Below are 26,248 nucleotides of genomic sequence, written 5' to 3'. Positions count from 1 at the left end.
CCCTAACCCAGAGTCATCTTACTGAAGAGAATAAACAAATGTTAACATGGTGTTAATGGTGAATATTTGCCTTTAAATCTCGTCTCAAAAAATTAACTGAAAAAGAAACACCATTCATCTAAGACAAGTCATTAAACTAGTAGAAAAGTGACACTGAAATTCTGAAAAACTTTCTTCGGTTAGTAACACATAAACAGATGGCAAAAGATTTTACTTCAGACGTAATTAAGTCTGTACTCTAGCTACACTTATAACGAAAAATTATACCAGAGACATTAAAAAAATCACTAAGCCAAATTGAAATTTAGGTGAGTAAAGAATTTTCATTACCAGAAACTGGTTTCAGAAGTAACTTTAACTGAATACTACTTCATCAATATCAAAAAATATTAAACATATAGCCAGAAATCTACTAGCGTAATATATTCTGATTTCTAAAATACAGAACACACACCCAGGATAGCTGTAACAGCACACTTTCATCTTTTATGATAACAAAAACAGTATCTCTATATTAAAACAAATGAAGCACCACAGTGCTAATACACTTTTTGAAAAAGGTGCCCAGGGAACTGAGGACAAGGGACCTTTTCCATTGGTTTCCATCTGGCATCTTTAGATCCCAAATAATCTGACCTTGCTGAAAAATCACAACCTGTCCAATAAAAATTTAACAATAGGGGAAGCTGCAGCACCCTTATGTTACCAGCCTCAAACACCTGCATTGTACAAGGAGCCAACCCCAGCACCAGCTTGCACTAGGACTCAGAGACCCTGTACCAACTGCTCAAAGGTTCTTCTGTCCGAAGCTTCACCAGTGAAGAAATATAAAATTGTCAAAGAGCAACACCCAGCTCACCTGAAGAACTGAAAGAGGCAGAGGTTGAGTAGCTCTACCTGAAGAAACAGTAATGAAGACACTTTGCCATAACAAGTGTGGTTAAGGACTGCTTGCCTAAAGGTGCTGTAGAATCTCCATCTTTGGAGAACTCAAGAAGGTCTGTAGGCTCCTCCACAGAACTTTTCAACTTAAGGGAGGTCAAGAAGAATCAGTTTCCCTATATAAGGACCAGATAGTAGCAGAGGAAGACAGAAAAGGAAGCAAACAACCATCATATTTTTCCTAAACATCAAAAGACTAGTCATTATTGCTACATAGAGTAAGCATGGAAGTATGGACACCTACAGCCAAACGAAGTAAGACCACTAGCTCTCCTCTGTCTCACTGATGGAAGAACAAGGTATTAGCATACAAGCAGAGTTTACTTTTGATGTTTTCTGCAAATGGGAAGGCTCTTGACTATATAATCCAGTGAGAAAATGCCTCCCTCATCCCCTGCGCTTGCTTCTCTTTTAGACAACTCCTCTCAGCCCAGCACTCAGAATCCCAACAGAGTGAAGTACCTGTTGCCGCGCTCAAAGTGCTTTTGTCTGCTGTTCCTTACTGGACAACAACTGCAGGGATAACACAACATCGTGAAGAGACACCCACCCAAACTGTACATGCAGCTGATAAGAGAAGGAAGCATTTATTATATTTAAGACAACATTAAAATATATATTTTCCAATTAACTCCATCTAAGCCCTGAAGATTGTGCCATAAACTTCCTTTTCAAATCACTTGCTACATTATTCTTGGGCAACTATCAGCTTGATCAGCAACTGTATATCTTTTTTTCTTTTTCCCCAAAAGAAACCCATCATTAAATCCAGTCTTTGAGCCCTTTCCAGTGTTTAAATATGAAAAGAGCTAAAAAAAAAATCCCCAGTAGCACTAAGCTACACATTCAATAGCATTTATAACATTCTCACTAGTTTCTGTTGGAACTGAAATAATTTTATCACCACTCCTCTTAAGCCAAAATACCACACACAAAAAAAAACCCAACAGGTTACTCTTATTTTCCTTCATTTTTTTCCAATCTTAGCCAGGAATTCATGCCATTTTTCAGATCACTTCCAAATGGCTTTATAAAAATCATACTAATAGACCACATCCTTTACTATTTAAATCTATTATAAGCTTCCATTCACTTTAGTTGTGCGTAGTTTGTATCCAAACAACTGGCCACAGATTTACTATTCATTTATTTTAAATTAACTTATAAAATATACAGTAATTGCTAACAAACTCTCACGCTTGCAACTGAGTTGCTTATACTCAATTTACTATTGCTTTCATCTCCCTTTCAGGACAGCTTCAGCTGGAAGGGGAGGACAGTCACAAATGTCTTTGTAAAGGCAGGTAGGAGCATCTTGCAAAATGTTCTTAAAATTGTCCCTATCCTCAGATTTTTTTTTTTCTTTTTCTCTCCTTATTTGACTTATTATTTCTCCATCTTTGAGAAGCTGGTCATTTTACATATGTGCTTTCTCAATAATAATATTTTTACTAGGTGATAATGCCTGGCTTGCTTATTTTAAAATAAAAAAATGTATTATAACGATTCAAATCAGCCACTGAGCTTTCTTGTTTCTGTACGTTCTTATCAGAACAGATTTCTCTGAAACTGCTGAAAAATAAGTACTCACAGCAAGTACTAGGGGCTGGCAGGTTCACTGCCTCTTCTGCTTTAAATTATCCAATATTTTACAACAATCAATGCCTCCATCCAGAAATTGAAAAATGTCATCAGATTTGGTTATTACTTCTTAGAAAATCTTACAGGTGACAGCCAAATTAAAATTAAAAATAACTACTTCAATTATGCTTTCAAGTCCAATAACTAGGAAATGCTGCTTACCTTTCAAAAAAAAATCACTGTGCTTTCTAAGATAACATCACACAAGCATAGCTAAGACACTTTCCTTTGAAAATAATTTCAATCAACATTAAAACAACATCAAAACCACAGATAAACCAACTCCAAGATCTACTTCGATAAGAATAACAAAAACAGTTTTCTCCAATATCAGAAATTGGAAATTAATACTGAAAAGCCTTCAAAGTTTAAATAATTCTTACAGACCTTCCAGCTTTTCACTTGAGTCCCTTTTTATTTTGGTTTATCCCTCAGAAAGACACACTATTGAGTTTTGACAATTTTTAAGCCTCATTCCGGCATGCAAAATGTTTAATTACCAGCAAAGCATCTATCCAAATTTTACCAGTCTTTTGCTGAGATTTTTATTTCAAGTGCCTAACTAATTTTTAACTCAGTGAAAACCTAGCAGTACATACTTAGCAGGTAAAATTTGAATATACATTATTTATCAATATTCAGAGTAACAAATCTCAGGCTCCCAGAACACTAACTGAAAATAAACAGTTGATCTATTACACCAATGCAACGGAGAACAGATAACTCCTAATAATTCCAGCATGTTTACTGTTTACCTTTGTTTACTGTTGTAAACAAAGAACTCTATAACTAGAAGCAAACTCTAATAAAGTAATCTAAAATTAACAAAGAAAACTCAGGAAGATAAATAACACACAGCATGTTATCCACTTAACTAAATTTTCAACTTTACAACTACCGTTTAAGCATCCAAAACTTGATTCACAAGCACTTTCACCATAAATAAATTCATGGTACTTTTAAATCATCCTCCAGTGCAAATTTTGAAGCCTTGCTCTTATAATCTTTTACTTGATAAAAAACCAACAGTTTGTGAATGAACAGACAGAGCAGGCACTACATCAGGGCTGTGACCCAAAACCGGTTGAAGCTGTGCTGCAAAGCAGAAACAGGCTGAAGAGGCCTGAATCACAAAGTCACACTGAGACCCAGCCACAGTGCCAGTATGGTCTCACAAGCAAGCTCTGGGTTGTCATAACCAACTCCTAACCCTGAACCAACCCCAGAGTAAAATTGGTTTATGCATTCTGTGTGAGTTCCTGAATGGTCCGTTACATCTCACTAAGGAAATTTTACTTTATTTGTAACTACAGCTTACTCCTAAACCAAGCAAATGTATTCTGACAGTATGGAAAAACCTTTCTTGGTTGAAATGTTGGTTTCTTATTAGGGTTGCTCCAGGTTGTAATTTAGGGATACACCTCAACCCATTTCAACTGTGGGCTGTCACTAAAGGTAATGTCTCACCTTACTCCTCACCCTCCTTATGTCCCCACCCTCTACATGTAGTATCAGCTTGCCATGTAGCAGGGCAGATAAAATTTTATTCACTTGATTACTGAACCTGTGGGAAAACAATGGTTTACCTTCCAGTAAGATAAGTAAAGAAGTTGATGCAATCCATACTGAGGTTGCGTGACTATTGTACACAAACCCACCAGTGAAGAAACACCACATCATGGGTAAACCACCATCTGCTCCTTCCAGCAGACGTAAATTGCTGTCCTAGATCACATGAAATTGCACCCTCAGTTTCCAGAACCATCAGATCAGCTGACTGAACCCAAGACTCAGCTCTGTCCCAGCTCTGAAATGTGAATCCAGCAACGATCTACATAAGACAGTTATTGTTGCTGTTTGCCAGAGGGTAAGATTAAGTACTATTTTATTCCTTCAGTGAAGTGTCTCTTCATGAAAGCATTCCATACACTTTTGGTTTGACCCTGATCTTCCTATCCAGTAAAGACAATTACACTTGCAGAAAAGAAATCTGTTAGCATAAGTCACTGTATTTTCATTTCCGTAGCAAATACAGTTTTAGATTTTTCTACAGTTAACACAGTAATATTCACAAGATTGTCTGATTCACTCTTTTCAGACTTGGGTAAAAGAAAGTGCTCTAACTAACCACTAGAGATCTCATCACTGAGGTTGGTAGTCAACCTTATCATCAGTACACAGAATAAAGGGACAATTTCTGTTAAAATAAATAAGTACTGCTTATTTATGAAGCAAAGGCTTCACTCTACAGAGTCCTACTACAGAATTTCAGGAAACTCTCCATTTATCAAAATTTGTTACTAAACTAAAGAATTGGTATGTAAGAAAAATTCACTTTGGGTCATCATTCAGCAGCACAACAAATAGTTTGGTTTTGAAGTAGTTAAAGATTATATTCCACTGGTCCACTGAGTAAGCAAACAGCTTTAACAATTTTCCTGACAAGCTATGAAATTTTACTGTCTTTCCCAGTTTGGGAAAAAAAAACCAAAACACACACACATCACACACACACACAAACTCTTGCAAAAATGCACAAAAGGACCGGAACACTTGTAGGTAAGCACTTCTTGCAAAATGCATATGCCTGAATGTGTACATATGACATTATACTATCCACATTCTTAGACATTAATACCAAGAAAACACATCAGAACAGTAAACCTGACAGTGAGAGGTACTGACTCTAATAGTAACAATAGCAATAAGAAAACCTAGCATATGATGTTTTTATAGACTTGGGAGATCCTGACGCTAACCCAGGGGATGGGAAGAAGGCCTCCACGATGACATTAAACCACCGCATTGTTAACTGGCCTTTTCACCAGGCAGCTGCATGAAAGAAGTCTTGGTGAAAAGTCACACAAAGAATGCTGTTACGCAGCATTCCTCATCAGCATCCAGCGGAATCAGATTTCAAAGTAACAACTCGTACAGCAAAATCAAGCCTTCTAGGCTTACAGAAAATTGTGAACAAAGATTACTGTAAGAAAACTACTTAAATGAGAGATGCGCAATATTAGATAGAACCAAACAATTTCCTTAAAAAAAAACCACTGCACACTCCATATATGAGAAGATAACAGAATTTGGATTTGAAAAACCTATAATCTGTTAAAATGGTCAAGAATTTGTTTCCTCCACACTGAGTGCCCAAAATCCAAAGAAACGGTTAAGGAAACATCACTGAACTGAAAAGGCCCAAAACTGTCAAACAGCCTACAGTTCTCAGGTATCTTCAAACAAATGCTTACCTGTTGCTCTGCTGTTGTTTTTCTTTTTTTTTTTTAAAAAAAGTGTGTATATTTTGTCCAGCTACTAATCCAGACACATAGTACCAAACTAAAAAAACAACCCCTCTCAGTAGCCTTCTTGTATATAAGATAGAAAATCAATAAGCAATTCATATACATATCTGTTTTTCTCATTTTAAAAAACTTTCATAATCAGTGATGTGTTTAAAACCAGAGTGGTGCCCCTAAATTAACATGAACATCAAACTTAGTAAGGAATTCTGTCAATAAATACATTCAAAGAGAAAAGTTTGTTTCTCAACCCAATCCTACTTTTCTACTTTTACTGTCTATAAAATAAATAAATAAAACCCCAGTAAATAACCTAACAGCATTTATAGAACTGCTGCTTCTGAACACTGAAAAAGTCCCAATGCTTATGTAAAAACAAATTCCACAAAGCCCATATAGAGGGAACACTATTTTTTTTTCTCATAAAACTTAACCATAGCTGTAAGATGGGTCACAGATACCAGGCAGCCAAAATATCAAAACATATTCAAAGCTTATTCCTATAATTTCTGACAATCATCCTGATCATAACTCCACTACCCTTAACAAATGAATGAAATCAAATGTGCAGCTAAATATAGTCAAGTCTTAATAATCTTTAGCACAGATAATCCACTGACAGATAAGCTACACCATCAGTCCAGGCTACACTCTGCTAAATCCAACTGTATTGTTTCTAAGATCTGTGCAAGTGCAGGAGCTGAATGACGATTTTCACACAGTGTAAGGAGACTGAACAAACATGTGGAAGAAGACCTTAGCTGCTTCTGTTCAGGGTCAGTTCAGGTCTTTGACAATGGAAAGCACAGGTGGGGCGCTGAAGCAGGCTAAGACATATTCCACTCAAATCCAGAGAGAATTATTTTTTTGGGCTTGCTACAGGTTCTGCTTACAGCGACAGCAGCCACCATCACCGAGCCAAAAATAAGTAGGCAGCTGTGTACTCTCCAGTGTATGAAAAGAGGTTATGAGCAACAAGGAACACCATTTCCATTTGGTGCTTCACATGAACTCTTTAGTTCTTCCAGACCCACACACACCAGCAACTTGGTGCAGAACCTTTTGGATCAGTTTCCAAGACGAAGTGCAATGTTACCACAGTGCTATCTAGAAAACACTTGGCTAGTACAGTCACTATTACCTACAATAACTGAACTTCCCCTAACCCACTCTGCCTCCAATAACCCAAATTGCCAAGAATTAACTACGGTTGTTTTCACAGCTGAACATCAGGTCGCAATCAAAATCATGACAGCCGCTTGCTTACTCCCCTCTCTACCTCCAAACAGGGAAGAGAATCAAAAGGGAAAGGAGAAAATCATGGACTGCGATAAAAACAGTTTAATAAAACAAAAAAATAACATCAATATACTAATACTACTACTGATAATAATTATTATTATATACATAAAATGAAAATAGAATATAAAATATACTCAGTGCACTTCCTCACAGACTCCATCCACATGGAACAGCCAGTCCTGGGAAGGGAGAGCACCCTGGGCCTGAACAGCCGATCCCAGGGGAAGAGAGAAAAAGGCAGACAGGCCCAGAGACCTCTGCAAAACAGCAAAAGGCTGAACCGATAGAACTCCCAAACAGAACTCAACTGAAACAGAGAAGAATTGAGTCTCCTCAGCCAGAAAACCCAGAACTCCTTAAATATGAAGCATGACGCTAATGGCATGGAATATTCTCATTGATCAGCCTGGATGTCAGTCAAGGTCTGTCCCATCCATACCCCACTTCCCAGCTGCCTCACACCTGCGGGCACAGCCCAGAGAGACCTTGCCTCGCAGACAACAACTAAAATAACAGTTAAGTTTTTACATCCTCTCCATTCCACCTCAAAAACACTGGAAAGTTACTTGGAGAAAAACATTAATTCTGTCGTGGGGTGTTATCTTCTTGTTCTCAAACTAAATCCAGACAATGACCATTCTAGCTACAAAAAATAAAAGTTTCTAACTGCATGAAGAAAATTAACTCGCTTTCAGTCAAACCAGCACAGCTGTAAAAATAATTAATGCCTCAAAAATGCAAATTACCCATGCTTTCTGTTTTCAGAGAAGATGCAGAAAACAGTGCACTCAATTTTAAGAACATTCTTCAGGCAAAAGCCTTTGGGATTTGTCCCAGTCTCGAGGTAGTGTGAATGTTTAGGGCAGTGAAATCATTCTGTAAGTAATGAGAAAAATTTGTACCAAAAAATGGTGACCCATAATTATATTTGTAGCCTATGTTAGGAAACACTAAACCATACTGTAAGCATTTTGCAGTCTAGAGATTCCAGGGCATCATGTACAGTAGATTTGCCACTCTAAAATTTCAAATTCAGCTCTGGTAAGTATCATGGGTTATTTAGAAGACATAGGGAGAAGGGGAAAAGGGATGGCCAGTTTTCTGTACTAGGAATGCCCAATCTATCTGGGCTCCTTCACGCTGAAAACGAGACTAAAGAAGAATATGACAGAGGTCTACAAAGCCAGAACAGGTATTAAAAATGTGAACAAAGAATAACTGGTTTTTGTCACTTCCCATCACTTAGCAAGTGCCTAGCAGCATCAAACAAAACCGTAAGGTACCAGGTTCAAGATAAATGAGAGTACATCTTGACACATTGTATGCACCAACTGCAAAATGCCTTGCACACAACATTATGGATACTAAACCTTTATACAGAAGTGGACACATTAATAGTGTGATGGACTCTTCTTCCACTAAACACAAAAATACCGTCTCTGATTCAAGAAGTCCCAAAGTGTAAATACTTACAGGCTGGGAAAGTATTCTGAGAAAGCACACAAGAACCTTTCCAAGAATCCAATTCTTGCTGATAAAGAGAGCAGGCCCAATGTTATCTGGCCTCCACAATATGCCCCTCTTCTCTATCTCAGGCTGGCACTTTTAAGTTCTGTATAAGGTCCATGACAATATGGCTCCAAGAATGCTGTATTTATGGTGTCACTAAAAACTGTAATTTCATATTTGCCATAGATGATACTGGAGAACCCAACACTATCCCTCAGCAACTCTACTAATAAGCATGACTAAGGTACAGTAGACATCTCCAACTAGAAATATAAAACCTAAAAAGCAAATCTAAACAAGTGTTGATCTCCAGACAGTCAGATAAGCAGTAACAGGCCAGTAAAAGGAGGAAGAATACACACAGAGGAACCTCATGCCACTTGGGAAGCGAGAGACAAAAAAATCCCGCAACACACCAACACATACAGCACCATTACTGTTTTCTAATCAGTAATACTTAGAAACAACAAAAGTTTAATTCCCAGACTACTTTGTCATATATATCTTGCGGTGCCCCAGAGTTCTCTAAAGGCAAGATAACACCATTATATAAGAGCTATAATATTAGGTTGCTTTCAGTTACAGTCACACAATTGACTTAAGACAGCTCATGTACAGGCTGCTGCTGAAAGAACAGTCCTGGCCATTCTCCTTTATCAGCATTAGCATGGTGAGCTGGGTCAGGAAACTAGTTTCATTTAGGTGAAAAGGAACTCAGGAGGGACAAAGAAAAAGTTTAAATGCTAGTATCATCACAAAGGAGGAGGAAGTAACGCATAGCGAGGACCCTCCCTGAAATAAGTGTCTTACTGCAGGTTAAGAAAATCGTGGAACCCTATAGTAAAAGCTCAGTATACCAAAAAACATCAAGATCCCTGACATAGAAGAAAATAATTGTATCTTCAACACTCAAACAAAACACATTTTTTCACATTATTAAAAATCAAATATCCAGAAGACTGTTTAAAAACAAACAAAACAAAACAAAAAAAAAAAAACCCACACACAATTTACAAGAGCAGCAGACTCTGTATGAGCTAAGCTATCTGCATGTTCAATACAAAAACTGCATTGGTTTTCTGGCTACAAAATGAAGTAACTTGTTGCCAGAAGGCAGAAAGAAGCATAACTGTATATCATTGACATAAAAACAGTAATTTCTTCACTTGTTCTGAAAATCTAAGCCCATTTCATTATTTCTATACTTACAGAAAGACTCTAATAACAAACTTCTAAAGCTAGATCACTACAAGGTTTTACCAGAAATTCTTGTTTCAAAGTTTCTGCAGGAATACCTGCATCTTTTTATCATTTCCCTAGGCAACAAACGGTGTAATAGCATTAAAAAATTCCAAGTACTAACCTACTGTAAATATAGTTTTAAACTGGCAAGCCCATGCCATGACTTTCAACAACATTTCCTTAAATCAAAACTCTCCTGGCACAATCCCTTGTTACACAACCCTTGGAAAGGAAATCTTCAGGTTAAGAATGTAGCTTTCTGAAATGCAACACCAGTTGGAGCTCATTTTTTCCAAGGTTCACATCCTTCTGTAAAGCTGTTATTTAAACGACATTTGGTCCATAAAGTAGAATTTGCTGTATTCAGCACTATGGACATGATCTATTACTGAGGAAAGGATGCTTCCAGGAGGAGTACATATTCTTCAGACTTCTCTGCTATGAAATTTTCACTATGAAGCTCTCACTGATTAAAATACTTGGTCATGAAAATTATAGTAGGAGCAAAACTGTCCATATAGTGTAACATCTTTGCTATTTAAACTTAAATAATTTCAATCTTATATAGTAATTCACTTTCAGACAAGAATTCAGGATTACAATTAATACAGCTATGAAAGAGAACACTAATAGGATGTTCAGATCTTTGATGCAAACTCTCAAAGTAAGTTCTCAAGACTTTATGCATAGAAGTTTCAAAATTACCATAGAGAATAGCAAGGCATTCTCAAACACTACTTGAAGTATAAAAACAGAAAACACTTCAGTTACTTCATACTTGACAAATTTTACTGTATATTTCAAGAGGCTTGAGGCTTTCTTATTGCTTATTTCCTAAAGAAGCAAGTGTCCAGCTGTTGTTTCTCAAGAGATGAATTCAACATTGCCACATATCAAGCCATCTGAGAGGAAGAGTTTTAAGGCTAAAGTATTGGGCTGGCACTTAAGATGGTAGTTTCACTGATACACACACAACACAGACTGCATACAATGTCTCAGCACTCATAAATGACACTAAATTCACCAACGTGTTTGAGATAAGCAGACACCAGAGTGGTGAATGCTAAAGCATGATCTATACATTGCAGTCAAAATGTAGGCAAGCAAAAAGGTACATCAGCCCAAACACAAGCAACTGCGTTCCTGCAACTCAGCTGCAACAGAAACAGCAAAACTGCATCAACTGTGTCAACACTAAGCTAAGATATAAATTAGTTAGAATATTATGTATGCAGCATAAAATTTCCAGAATATAATTTACATAAGACTGTCCAAATGAAATCCAGAATCTTGATCTACTTTCTTTTCTCACAAGAGAAAGGGCTCAGTATCAAAATGACCAGGCTATTTACAGATAGATAATGGACAGGAATTTACAAGTATCTAGTAAAGAGAGAAGAAGGAATTCCGGAAGTGATTGAAAAGTTAATTGAATTTTTTCACTCATATCATCGAGCTATTTGTATAAACATTATTAAGACAAGATATTCAGTAGAGACTTTCTCTAGCAGTTCTACTCAGCAGGAGCAGAACTGATGATAACCTAAATGATGAAATTAGAAAGATGCAAGGGACAAGTAATCAGTACCGCAACTTCTCAGCTCTTAACTTCTTTGTTACAAAACTCATTAGTATTAACAGGCACGAAAGAGCTATCATTTGAAAATGCACTGGTGCATTCAGTCTAGGCTACAGACATAAAAATTCTGCTTTTCTCCATGAATGGTGCACTTTCAACAGCTTTCTAAAAATGTTGAAACTCCAACTAAATACACATACAATTTATCCTTTTTACCCATTAAAATCTTATGTTAAAATGCAGCTTCTCCACTCTTTTTCTAAAAATAAAACTAAGAGTAACAATCAATGTTCTCAAACTAAATTCAACCTAAATTGGACAAATAAAGGTTACTGTAAAATACGTCTCACTTTCAAAACTAGCCTGTGTTTTCAGTTATGTTTAGGATCCCTACAATTTTTCTTTCATAGACTTATTTCCCTCATACAGAATAAGAGAGTTCACAAAAAATAAGAATAAAACTTACCCCCATTATCTGTTCTCTTTAAAGCACCATCCTTATGAGGGCATAATTCACATCTCTAGGAAAAAAAAGCAAAAATAAAATAAAAAAATGGAATGATCACAGAAGCATTGAAAAAGAAACCACACACATCAAAACTGTTTACTGACATTAAGGAAGCAACTATTCTTTAGAAGTGAATGGATGTCTTTTCCCTTAACCTTTACTTGAATATTACTGTTAGTTTATCACAAAAAAAGCTCCAGATCTTGAAACTATGATATATTAAAGCTACTTGCAGTTCTACCTCCAAGTTTTTATTCCTGGATTCCATGCTCTGGAATTCTGAAGACAGGCCTCCAAAAACTATCACGTGGGGTAGACTAGCTTGGTCAGAAACTTGGGCATGGTCCAAAGACTCCCTACTGTATCTCCCTTTTGCAGGATCTCTGTATTCACCAAGGTGGTCAATCACAAAGACGTGCCACAGATATAATCAGTACAGGTACACACACTATGGCTGACTTCACATTCTGCTGACTCTCACCCCAAGAGACCAAAAATAACCTTGCTTTCTGCCTCAAAAAAAGGAGGTCAGAAGCTGACTCATTCTTGAAATTCTCCAAGACTGTATGCCTGGAAACACACAGTTCAACATATTCTTCTGACATACACCAGGATCACAACACAACATTTCTGCTACTGTTGCCTCTATCAAGTTCCTAATAGCAACTTTAACTGTCCTAGAGCAGTGTGAACGAATTCCAAAACAGTTCAGAGATGACACAAACAGAACAGGTTTGAAACACATTCCACTTCAACTGCTCCAAATGACATGCAAAGGAACACAATTATAGAAGATCCTATACCTAGAAATCATGTTATTAGAACCTTTATGTACTCCCAAATTAGGGACAACTCAAAGTATACCAATCTAACAAGCTAGAAGAACAGTCTGATAATCAGATGCAATCTTAATACCACATCTTTCAAACGGAGAGGGACAGCTGGCATCAGTACAGATCTTTTCTGTGCTGCCTAACAGTACTATTCTGTTACCACCTACCTGGCAAGTCAGCAGATAAAGCAGCCTGTGATGCTAGAATTGTCTCAGAAATAGATTGTCCAAACTTATTTGAGGAATAAGAAATTCCATTCCTGAAATTCATATGGCTGAAGTACATCTTGAGGACTATCTATTCCTCTTAATGTGTAATAAAATTTATATCAGCAGCAAAGAGGCTTTCATAAAGGGTAGAACAGGAAAGTTCTTAAATTATTTTTGCTCAGTACGTTAGTACAGACAACTGTGTATAGGAAGACGAATCTTTAGGATTGCTGCTTTTTCTCTTTTGCTTCACTCATCCCTCACTCACATTCACCCACTAAAATGACCAGCAATTTACTGAAAAGGTAGCATTAAATCTATGGTGAAATTCAGAAATAAAAGCAGTTGAAAACTTCTAAATAATTTTGTAAGCTGCCTGCAGATTTGGAGCACTACACTACTTTTTTAAGTCAAGATTATGAGGACTTCCTCACCACTGAAATGAACTGAGCAGTTCATTTCAAACAAAATCCTACACACGCAGTATGCCTGCGAGCTGTATCTTAACACTCTAGCTCTCCAAACATCAAATACTGGGTGCTGAGAGACATTCAGTAGCTGTAGGTTCATTCCAGTGAATTCCCCATAAACTGAAACAGATTCTCCAAGTGAGAAGCCTAGTGTATATCGGTGGTGACAGTGTAATATGGTTTGTTCCCACCCCAAAGCTGTGAGCAGAGATGATATATCTACCACTGAGACAAGGGAAGCTGTCAGCATAGTCTACCTTGCCTCACCTCCGCAAGCCTGTGAAGTTTCTCACTAGTGGCAAAACCCGTTTTGGAGGTTCTCTTCTTCCCTCCACCTCTCCCTTATTAATCTCTCCCTGCACCTCTCCCTCAGCTGCTGACCCAACTATCTGTAGGACTGCCCCTTAAAACAGATCAGTGAAATGGAGTGAAATGATCCTTTTAAATGTTTTTAATTCAGGTCATATCACTGATACAATTTAAGCATAATCCCACAGTCAGTTGCATAAGGAAAACTGAAGGCAGTGAACCATAGCACTGCAGCATTAATAAAGAATTAGCGAACTTCTTAAGCAAACTTTACCACAAAACGTTAAAAAAATAAAATTGCCACAGGACACTGAGCAGCAAGGAACTGAACCAGCCCTTTATCCAGAACAGTTAAGGGTGTTTCATTCAGGCTCTTAAGAGCTCAGTTTCAACTAATTTCTTTTTGTCTCATACCTCTACTAGGACTCAAGTCCATTGGGTCTTCCCTCATTACTCCTCTACAGACCTGGCTGCAACCAGTTAGATACAAGATAGGAGACAGAAAACTGAAGCAGAGGAGAAAGCTTTGACAGCAGAAGAAAAGTTCTGAGATTTCAGCTAAATATGCTCTCGCTGGCAGGGAGCAGCATCAGTGTGCCTGCCCTCAGCTCTCACTGGGCTGGAGCCAAGCAACTGAGCAGAGACACTTGCACTCTGATGACACAGAGCACTGCTGGTGCCCTGAATTCTGACTACAATCTGCAACAAGCAGCATCCTAGTAAGACAATACACCACGCAGTGACCCTTTCCACTTCACTCTCTATGTTACAAACCTAACTCCTTCCCAGCCTCCACAAGCTCAGATTCTGTCAACTATTTCTGCTCTCTCAAGTTTCATTATGCAGCACATAGTAACACCAGTAGCTTTGCCAGGTGGGAGCAGTGTGCCTCATCCCTTGAGACGGGTAATTAGCAGCTTAAAAAAAAAAATCCCTAATGCTTTATTACTAGTTCTAAAATCTTACAGCAATATAGAATTTAAAATATATATATATAGTTTCAGATGAGAATTTGCAAAGTGACTGAAAAAAAAAATCTTCGGTACTTTTAAAATGGTTAAATGCATGTTGTTACAAAGAATTCTGTAGAAGAAAGGAAAGGAGACAGTTGGGTGTATGTGTATCTCAGAAGTCCTCTGTTACTTGTAATTTCTTGTGTGAATGTTTTTGTCCACACAGTGTCTCCTCTTCCAGTTTACATCTGGATGGAGCTTGGAGTTTAAGTGAACAGCAACAGCTGAGTCTCTCTACTAAATGCCACATCACATACAACCTGTGTGAGGGAATAAGGTTTTGATCTCTGCAACACAGCATAAGGAATAATTCGACCGTCATCAGATGGTCTCTAATATTTAAGCACATGGACCACGTCAGAGCTCTCTTCTCCAGGTATGTATTCTGTCTTAGCTCTGGCAAAGGATTTCTGACACAGATTTATTGCCTGAGCATTCAAAAACATTGTGGGGAACTACTTAACAAGAGGGGGACGGAGGAAGTAGCGAGAGCAAAAATAACACCCGCAAGATTAAACAGAGCAAGCTCCTATGACTGATCAGCAGTTCAGATAAATACCATCAGGTTAGACAGTGCAAATGTGAATACCAAAGACGCTGACTGTGACCCAAAAGAATAACCCATCCTTTGGCGTGCTGAAGGGCACTAGTCCTATAGCAGGGAGGAGCACCAGTGCACCTGGTGCTGTAGGTACAGCCAGTTGAAAGAGATCCGAGGACGAAGACTGAAAAATACACTAATACTGGCTCAAGGAAGACTGAAGTTAGAGTGACATCCTCCCTTCCTGTCCTTACAGAGTGTACTATGAACATCTCATTTTTGCAGCTCTTTGGTGGAACTAAGTTCATGGACCCAGCGTCTGTTCAAGCAGAATTCAGGTGAACTCTCAGCAGGAATTCCTTTGGACTATGAGGTCTCCTGTAGAGCACTAAAGTGAAACCCATCTCAAAGTTCTGCAGCTGGGAACAGTCTAACAGTGTAGCTGTCACAACCCACTTCTGAGATACATAAAGAACAAGTTAATTAAGTGAAAGAAGACTGATCCTGTAACCTTTGCATCCAGGTGAACTGAGACCACCTGGGTCTGATGAAAAACCCACTGCCTCCTGAAGGGTCCAGTCACTAAGTCGTCACCCAGCAGACCTAAAGTGGTCATAAGCATGGGAGGCCCATGCAGATGGGGAAAGAACCAATTTTTTTCTGACATTATTTAAAAAGTAGAAATAATCAAGAAGAAATAAAGAACAGTAAAATTAAAAAAAAAAAAAAAGTAAGAAGAATGGGGGTGTCCGCTAAAGATACTCAGCAGAAAAAAGTTCCAAGACCAGAACAGAAGAAGGAGCTAAAGAAATCAATCTTCCTATACAGAATTAGTTACAGTCCGATTTGGCTCCACTGCATCATGGCACAGAGTTTTCTTCCCCTATTTTAGATAAATACGCCTTTACATGTCAGCCAGGACTAATGGCTACCTTAACCAGCAGTAGATAACATTAGACAAAGCTAATTACAGGAGTCTTTTTTTTGTTGTTTTTTTTTTGTTTTTTTTTTGTTAACCTAACTCCACCTATTTTTCAACTGGAAATGGAGGAAAGGCACAGAGAAGCTGATTTAGCTCAGACTACCTTGTTCATGTAGAAATTAAGAGAAAGAGCAAGAGACATGTAGCCGATAGGGAAGATAAAGAGAGGTAGGAACAAGACTATACTAGTAGGAGAGGAGGAAAAAAGACTAGTAGAAATATAGCAGTGTTCTTCCCTCAGGGTTCTGTAAATTTGCAGTAGGTTTCATAAAGCATCATCCACAGACATTCATTATATGCTGTCTCTTGTTATAATAAAACAAAGGTCAAAGAATTCTTGTGCAACTAACTTAACTGAATTCTGGTCCAAGGTAGGCCAATGGAACCATTCACCTGAATAATGACTGTCAACCAAGTAAAGTCCTGCAGGACTGAATTCCCAGCATTGCAATGAGGCAAACTGTGTGTTCCAATATGACCTGTTAACCTAAATACACCACAGTTCCTAAAAGTTACCTGAGAAATTAGGCTGCAATTCCAGCTGACTTCAGGCTCACTCTAAGCTAAGATAATTGCACAGTGCTGCCAAAAGAAGATCACTGCCCATCCCCTGCTGTGTACTTTCTACTGCCTCACTTGCTCTGGGAAGAGCTTTTATTTGACCATATGGAAATCCTAATCAGCAAGCTAAAAATGAGATACTTCTTTTTTCAGCCAGTTCACTTCTTTGAGTCGTCTTTCCATATGGCCATATGAACAACAATGGCAGATAAAAAAAAACGTAACGGGAACACAAGATGGGGAGTAGGGCAAGGATACAACTACCCTGTTCAGGAGATGGCAGCATCTAGGCTGGCCATGAGTATGAAATTCCAACCAAGGGCCTTAAGAATTTTTAAAAAACCCGCACCATACAAGCAAAACTTCACCACATCACACCCACACCCTCAAAAAAGAAAGAAAAGCAAACAAATAAACATACATTAAAAAAAAAAAAAACACACCACACCTGAAACAGACTGATTTAATTTCAGCAGTACAGACATATTTCTTGGGCCCAGCCCAAGACATTTATTTGGCCAATTTTGTTTTGATATTTCCTTGACATTCACGTATTCTAAGTTTTTTAACAGGCATCAGCCATATACACAAACTGTTTATTTTACAAGCTTATTTTCTCTCCCAAGCCGTATTATACTCAGCATGGCACCTCTGCTACCAGAACAGAGTTTTTAATCCAAAGTACATTTTGATCACAGAATTATTGACAACAACAACCAAAACAGTATTTAACTGAAAGGAGCAACTCTTGCAATACATGACCCTTAAAGTTACAAATAACATAACAACAAGTTACACAAAATCAGCATCACAGCTCTTGAAACCTGACACTCAATCTCTTTCAATTCTTTAATCAACAAGAGCTAAAATTTGGCATACAAAACATTTTATTCTGCTGCTCCAGTTAATCATTAATCAAACAGCAGACTGGTTAAATCTATTTGGTTTTGTTCCGAGTTTTTGTTCATATTTTTGTGAAAACAAACCATGAACACACTCCATCAAATTATGACTTTCTTAAAATTAAGCTAGTAGGAGAGAGTCAGTTGCCAAGCACAAGTCATTTTATTGCCTTACTTCTGAATTTGCTTCCAAATACATCTATTTTCCAGCATGCCATGCTACTGGGTACTTCTGTACATATCAAAATGCAGTAACTCAAAGCACTCCCCCAAAGCACATGGACAGATTTACGAAGATACACAAAGCAGCTGATCAGAAGGTTAGTTTCTGATCAAAGGCTTCCCAGCTGGCAGCCCCTGATGGTCTTGGCCACCTTGTCTCCCATTCCTCGGCAGCTGCGGAAGCCTGCAGCACAGCTGATTGCATCCGGGTATTCGTCTCCAAGCTCTGTGGTACAGCTTCACCTACCAACATTCCATCCCATTCTGTCTCACCCTTGGGTGTCAGCAGAAGGAAATATACAAAAGTCACCACTAATACTCTTTATCATATCTAAAATAATCTTTCTGAATCCTATAGACTTTGAATATGCAGGACAGATTTATACACTACTACTTCAGGTAATACAAAATACCTCAATATAGGCTAAAAACCCGGTTTAGAAGGGTAGACATTCATATGGGTAGTTATTTCACTTAACGTAAAACAATGTAACACTGACAGGCACATTGCTGTCAAAAACATAAAAATTCTGGAAAAAAAAAAAAAAGATGCCTAGAAAACAGCTCTGGATACAAAGCTGATCACAAATCATGTCTAGAGTTTCAGCTATGCCAATGTTCCACATACGTCATCTTACCTATATGTAACTAGTTGAAGCTCTTTAGTCACTTTTTGGATGAAAAATTATCTCCTATGTTTGAAACATTTTTGCTATTTATTTTTTCTCCCCCAAAAGGTGTGAAATTTGTATTCCAGCTTCTCCAGAAGAAAGTGTCTTATATTTTCTCACCTTCCTTTTATACTTTTTTCCTCTTCTCCCTAGTGTTTTGGCCCCTTTATTTGAAGGGGGAGGCGGGGGAGGAGTATGAAAAAATAATACATACATTGGAATGAAAAACATTGAAAATAAGAAAAACCCTGGTTTTCCCCTAATAAACCTGGAAAAATGTGAGGTCATTTTACTGATTCGTTTGGGTTAGATTCAGCCAAATATGGTACTGAATAACAAATGTAAACATAGTTCCCTCTATAAAGAGAAACCATATTCCAAATGCAGATAAAAGTATACCAATTACACCACAGACAACCCACTTAACAGAAAACCTAACTCAAATTCAGCTTATCAGAGAGTATCTACAGAAGAATAAATGCCTTAGAGCCTACAAAAACTGTTTTTGCAAGATCAGACAATCAGAAGAAGAAAAACACAGATATTTGTGGAATGGTGCAAACCAGTATACTGGAAATTTAGATCTTGGCACAAATTCTATCAATAGATGAGAATTCACAGGGAGTTCGTACAAAAACAGACGCAGCAACAGGATGCGTACCAGACTGACCATGTCTACATCTGCTGGCAGTAACTTACCCCAGCCCTCGGAACCCAATGACATCTCATTTTTCTGTTCACCCCTCCCAACTGTCTTCTATGAAGCAAAATGGATACTGCCAACAGAGAAAGACTAACCAGAGAAGATCATCCTCTCAGCCCTTGAAGCCTGCAGAAAGTCCAATAAAACTCACAGGCATTGCCAGATGCTGCAGAAACTACTGAACCTCTACTAACACAAAATTTAGGCTATCTATTGATATAAAATCCTTTGTTATTTCACTAATATTTTATTTGTTTTGTTTTCTTAAAACCAACTAGGTACACTGAAAATTCTCATTGGCATTTATTTCTGATTTTTTACACCTGTGCTTTATAATGCTTGCCATAGTCAAAACTTCATTTTTCACTTGTTCAGTACAGCAAAAAGGATAAATTGCATAAACTCTTTTCCAAAAGCTTCTACAGGAATACGTTGATCCACCAACAGAGACTGCTATCTACAAAACCAAATCTGTATTTTCTTATTCCTTAGTTTCTAAACTACACCTGGATACCAATGTCCAGATATCAATAGTCTCAGCCTGCAGGATTTTAAGGCCTTACTGATAAACCCACTGTCACAGTTTAACCCAGCTTGTAATCAAAACCACAATAGCCGCTTGCTCGCTCCCAACCCACACCCTCCAGTAAAGGAGATAATCCAAAGGGAAGGCAGAAAAATCACAGATTAAGATAAAAAATTTAATAAAATTTGAAAATTAAATAGAAATAGAATATAAAATATATTAAATGCAATTCCTCACAAAATCCGTATGTCCCAAGCAGCCAGTCCTGGGAAGGGTGAGCATCCTGGGCCTGAACAGCCAGTCCCAGGCGAAGAAAGAAAAAGGCAGAAAGGCCCAGAGACCTCTGCAAAACAGCAAAAGGCTGAAGCGACAGAACTCCCAAACAGAACTCAGCCAGAACCGAGAAGAATCGAGTCTCCCCAGCCAGAAAACCCAGCACTCCTTAAATATGAGCATGACGCTAATGGCATGGAATATTCTCATTGATCAGCCTGGATGTCAGTCAAGGTCTGTCCCATCCATACCCCACTTCCCAGCTGCCTCACACCTGCGGGCAGAGACCAGAAAGACCTTGCCTCGCAGACAACAGCTAAAATAACAGTTAAGTTTTTACATTCTCTCCATTCCACCTCAAAAACACTGGAAAGTTACTTAGAGAAAAACATTAATTCTGTCTCGGGGTGTTATCATCTTATTCTCAAACTAAATCCAAACAACAACCATGCTAGCTATGAAAAATAAAAGTTTCCAAATAAATGAAGAAAATCAACTTGATTTCAATAGAACCAGCACACTCACAAAATACCCACTTCCAATATTTTGATCTAAATGGCTCTACAAATGATAGCTTGTGACCACATAAGTATTTGAAGCAGAAGTCAGCAAGTAGCTAACTACACAATTTTTCAATCAAGGTATCTGAAGAGAGGCAAACTTAAGTTCCAATGTTTCCAACCCATGACTCACAACAGACTGCAGTATTTATAAGACACAATGTAGAACCAACAGGAATCAGATGATCTTCTGTCACATTCAAGAATCCCCAACTGGGTGACACTACTAATAGAGCAAACGAACGCATGCTGTCAGTACTTCTCTTCGGAAGTGCTATGTTCTGCAACTTGACAACTTAAGAAATTAAGTCATCTCCATCTTCAAATAATCATTTCTTGATGCTGACAAATTTGCCAAATCTCTGCCCCATCTCTATTCAGTCATCTGTCCCAGGAGAAGAAGAGAACTTTTTTTTAAAGCAGACAGCTGACAGGTAAAAAAAAAAAATACAACGACTGAATACCTGAAGCATTTCGGGTTTTATACCTGGATAAATTATAGAGACTCGACCTAGTTCTCTTTATAAAGGCATCAGATAAAAATATATGCAGATTCAGTTAGCTCTGTCAAAAACATGTACTACAGACAATAAATTTACAGACTATGACAAGAAGATTAGAGGCACTCAACATGCAAATCAGCATTCTTCCAAGACCATCCAGTCAATACGTACTACAGGTGACATTCAGTCATACTTTTACTCAATACATGTAATCTAACTAGAAGAGAGAGAACATAAAGTAGAATGTACCACTGTGATGACACACATGTATCAAGATCTGGCTACTCCAAAAGTCCAAAACCATAAATCTCCCACTACATATTTAAGACTAGTAAGCCCTACTAGATGTTGTAGGAATGTGAATTATAAACATACACAAAGTTTAAGATTCACACATTGATCATGAACAGAAAACGTCAGAAGGCTATGAGAAATATCTGTCATGTTTGGCTGGATTTCCCACTAAACACCCAAGCTTTTGTTACCAGGCTGGGAGTATGCAACTGCCCAATCCAGTCTAGCTGAAGAAAACACAGTATGTGATGGTTCACTTCAGTGTCCCGCAACATATACCTAAGAATTCACAGGAACCTGTGAATAAGCCTGTACCCTAAGAATTCACAGGTATAAAATGCTAGCACGCATTTTAAGCAAGGCTCCTTGCAGCTGAGGAGCTCCTTGCTTACTTGAGAGACTTCTGCCAGTAAATTAACAGTCTAGCAATGAAACAGTCACAAAACATTTCTGCTTAAGAATTAAGCAATTCCTGTAACAGAAAATGTTTTGCCCTAGTCCCACTTTGGTTAGTAATTTTGCCACAGAAACTTTAAAGCATTTACTAAACTACCTGTTAAACTGATATCTATGTTTTAAAGACTGAACGCTCCATGTATCCATATTTAGCATAATGTAATAAATTACTGCACAAATAAAGTGTACATTTAGGTAAACTGCTGCTAATCAAAACTGAAGAAAAATATTAGCAGACCTTTTCTGCTGTAACGAAGTGCTTCAAATAAGTTATGAACTCATCTGTGTATTTACAAATCAAGCAGCAAGTATGCATACAAGCAGGGAAAATGCAGCACACACACAAATAAAAAAGACATGAAGGCAGCACAATCAGAAATAGCATTAATATTCCCACTTTCATATGCACAGCACACAATACAGTGAATAAGGTGCAGTTTACCAGTTGGAGTGGAAGATGCACAGAAATTATTCAGTACTTCTGCAGCACCTTCTGCTGTTTGTACTCCTAACCTTGATGACCAGACACTATGCAATCCCAGGCAATTCTGTTGTCTTGAGTCCCAGGTGCAATAAGGTTATGGGTCTCTAATCACTACGTATACCATTAAAAACAAAAAATCAGAATAGGAAAAAAATCTTCTCCTACTCATGAAATGCAAAGTAAAGAACACTCACTCATCTAAGTAATGGACAAGAAACACATCATCCAATCAACAGCATTTCAGAATAAAATCAGTTGTTTCACCTTCTCTATCATTAAAAATTCCCCACAATCATTCTGCTCTTCCCTCTTTAGTTCTGTTCACTCCACATTTTCCCCTTTAGCTCTCCCAATTACTATCTTTATCTCAAATTCCTCATGCCCCATATTTGGTGCCAAAAAGGACTGTGGTGGGTTGACCCTGGCTGGACACTGGGTGCCCAACAAAGCCTCTCTGTCTCTCCTCTCCTCAGATGGACGAGGGAGAGAAAATGACTCGTGGATTGAGATAAGGTTAGGGAGATCACTCAGCAATTATCATCACGGGCAAAACAGACTCAAATTGAGGAAAAAATAATTTCATTTATTGCCAATCAAATCAGAATAGAACGAGGGGGAAAAAAACAAAAAACAAAAAAAAAAAAAAAAAAAAAAAAACACACCACACACCACCACAAAACCAAAAAAACCCTAAATCTCAAAACACCTTCCCCCACCCCTCCCTTCTTCACAGGCTTAACTTTACTCCTGATTTCTCTACCTCCTCCCCACAACCCTGAGTGACATAGGGGGATGGGGAATGGGGGTTGTGGTCAGTTCATCACACATTGTCTCTGCTACTCCTTCATCCTCCAGGGAGGACTCCTCACACTCTCACCATGGGGTTCCTCACACAGGAGACAGTTCTCCATGAACCGCTCCAACATGGGTTCTTCCCACAGGCTGCAGCTTTTCACAAACTGCTCCAGCATGGCTCCCTTCCACAGGGTGCAGTCCTTTCAGGAACAGGCTGCTGCAGCCTGTGTCCCTGCAACAGGGTCACAAGTTCTGCCAGCAAACCTGCTCTAGCATGGGCTCCTCTCTCCACCGGGCCACAGGTCCTGCCACGAGCCTGCTCCCGTGTGGGCTTCCCACGGGGTCACAGCCTCCTTCGGGCACATCCACCTGCACTGCACTGCTGTGCGGTCCTCCCCAGGCTGCAGGTGGATCTCTGCTCCACCATGAACCTCCATGACCTGCAGGGGGACAGCCAGCCTCACCATGGGCTGCACCCAAATCTCTGTTCCAGCACCTGGAGCACCTCCTGCCCCTCCCTCACCAACCTTGATGTCTGCAGAGCTGTTTCTCTCACATGCTCACTCCTCTCCCCATCTGCAATTGCTGTTGTGCAGCAACTTTTTCCCCTTCTTAACATTAACCCAGAGGTGCTACCACTGTCACTGATGGGCTCAGCCTTGGCCAGTGGTGGGTGTCTCTTGGAGCTGGCTGGCATTGGCTCTGTTGGACATGGGAGAAGCTTCTTGCAGTTTCTCAAAGAAGCCGCCCCTCAGATACCAAAATCTTGCCAAGCAAACCCAATACAACATGCTATGCCTAAATATCTTTAGGCAGACTTTTTATTGCAGTTATTCAGCTACAAACATTCACTGCCTTCCAGGCTGCATAGCCATTCATAAAAGACAAGATTGTGCTGTTGGATTTGTTGGTTTTGTTTGGTTGTTTTTCTGGTTTGGGGTATTTTGGGCAGGGGGGGCAGGGGAAGGCAGAAGCAGTAGTAGCAGCTTCTCATGTTTATTTTAAAAATCTACTAGCAATTTGTATTTTACAGTCACTTTTACTTCTCATATTTAAAGTTTACTATCTACTGCTGTGTAAAAGCCATACAAATAACAAAAGCACATAGGTCAGTTTTTCTGTTGTATGCTCAAAACTAAAGCAATTTTTTCTACTACTTGTTATAGTATTCTTAAAAATGTCCTACACATTAAAAAAACATTCATTTCCAAATTTCTTTAAGAATTATTTCAAGAGATCTTGAAAGAGAATGCATAGTACATCTATCCTGAATGACATGGTGGTCAGCATTTCAAGTCGAAGGAAAAAAGAAAACAGCAAGTTTCTTTCTTATAAAATTTAGTTCACCTCTGTTGTGACCATATTTATCAATATGTATTCTAGTTTTCAGACACAGGTGTAATAACCACTTCAAAACTGATTCTAAGCACAGGCACCCAGATCCCATTCCCCTGGAGGCAGCCTGTTGAGCCAGAGCTGTCAGAGCTCTGATCGCAAGCCTATCTGCATATTGAAAGCCTACATTCCTATTTCCTCCTTTGCCTCCTTCTGTTCAGGCAAAAGGCAAGTAATACTACACCTACAGTTATTTTATCCTACATAAATGCTGGGGATGGGATGTTAAACTATGGATACATCATACAACTCTTATAAGCAACTCTACAATAACAAACTTGTAGATGCATGTGATTAAAGATTTTTTTTAAGGGAACTTGGAGAGGAGAACTACAACTGTTGTTATATTAAAGATTAAAAAAACCTCAAGTGTTCAGATTGTGGATCATCTGTGCAGCAGATACAGGAACAGCTCAGGTCTGGCAGGATTACTAGCAGGAACCTATCACTATGAGAGCACAATATACCTGAACTGGCTTTGGAGGTAAACAGTATAGCTACGTTTCTACAGCTCTGAATCCTTAAGTATTAAGTACTATATGATCTAAACTCACTCTGCAACAACAGTCTTCCTGCCTCCACACTGAGTCCCAAGAAACACATATGCAAGTGCAGAGACTCCAGTTATGCTAGATTCAGCTGAGATCCAGATGAACACTACCTCAAATCCTGTGTGGCTAGCTCCACAGGAACTCACAGCCCCCTCAACGCATTCCCCAGGACTAAAACACAGGTGGCTTATTAAACCAGCTGTAGTGTTGTGCAAATGTGCCAACTCAGTTCTGGGCCAGTATTGCATTCAACTTCATAAGCCACTTCATCAAGAAAACTAACACAGAAATACCAAGTGGTAAAAACACCACCTTTATGACATTAGAGTAATTTGTACCAAGTCCAAACTGATTCTTCCAGATGCAATGACAAGCTTAGAATATACATATTCCAGTGAAACATCAAATTAATATTTGATATTCATTCACTTGCCATGCTGTAATCAATCTGACTTCACACATACAAGCTGTGCTGTGCTTGAGGTAGTACTTCTTGGAATTCTTAACACTGAAGTTCAGTACTGAGACCTCCTGGTCTCTCTGAATCAAGTTGGATTCACAAGGACAAGCATCTACACACAGCTAATAAGCCTGACCAAGCTAAATTATGCAAATGTTAGATGCCTCTGTGCTGCCTGATATCTCTATCACAGAGATTATTCCAGCTCCTCATGATAAGCATGCATACTAGTAGCTTGTAGTAAACCGTAAACACATTGTCTATTTATACCCCACTATATACTATAATTAAATCATTCTTAAAATAAGATCATCAAGAAAGATGTTTGGCATATAATAAGACGATGGGAAAAAAAGTATTTTTGAACAATTTGAACAGTTGTGCTACAATTCCTAAATTCATCTTCTCTAGTCTCTCTTCATATACCAGTACTATCAGTCCCTTGAAGACATACAGGCACCATCCAATTTCCCAAGCCAGGACACAAAGTCCCTTACGTACTACTTC

At 38.5% G+C, this 26,248-nt stretch overlaps 1 protein-coding gene across 6 annotated transcripts in view; it reads right to left on the bottom strand.

Moving 5' to 3' along the window:
- MLLT10 (MLLT10 histone lysine methyltransferase DOT1L cofactor) overlaps positions 1 to 26,248 on the bottom strand; it is a 130,284-nt gene that overhangs the window by 97,098 nt on the left and 6,938 nt on the right. For 5 of the 6 annotated variants that reach the window (XM_080338565.1, XM_080338568.1, XM_080338567.1 and 2 more), the window contains one exon: positions 11,987 to 12,041. In XM_080338565.1, the coding sequence (XP_080194691.1) occupies positions 11,987 to 12,041 (55 nt within the window). Of the gene's footprint in view, positions 1 to 11,986; positions 12,042 to 22,498; positions 23,508 to 26,248 lie in introns of those variants that run through there. The other variant, XM_080338570.1, reaches the window with a different exon arrangement.

Source organism: Nesoenas mayeri (assembly GCF_963082525.1).
Source record: "Nesoenas mayeri genome assembly, chromosome: 2".
In the NCBI taxonomy this organism is placed as follows: domain Eukaryota; kingdom Metazoa; phylum Chordata; class Aves; order Columbiformes; family Columbidae; genus Nesoenas; species Nesoenas mayeri.
The sequence above is the reverse complement of the archived record's forward strand: the minus strand, read 5'-3'. Positions and strand labels throughout refer to the sequence as shown.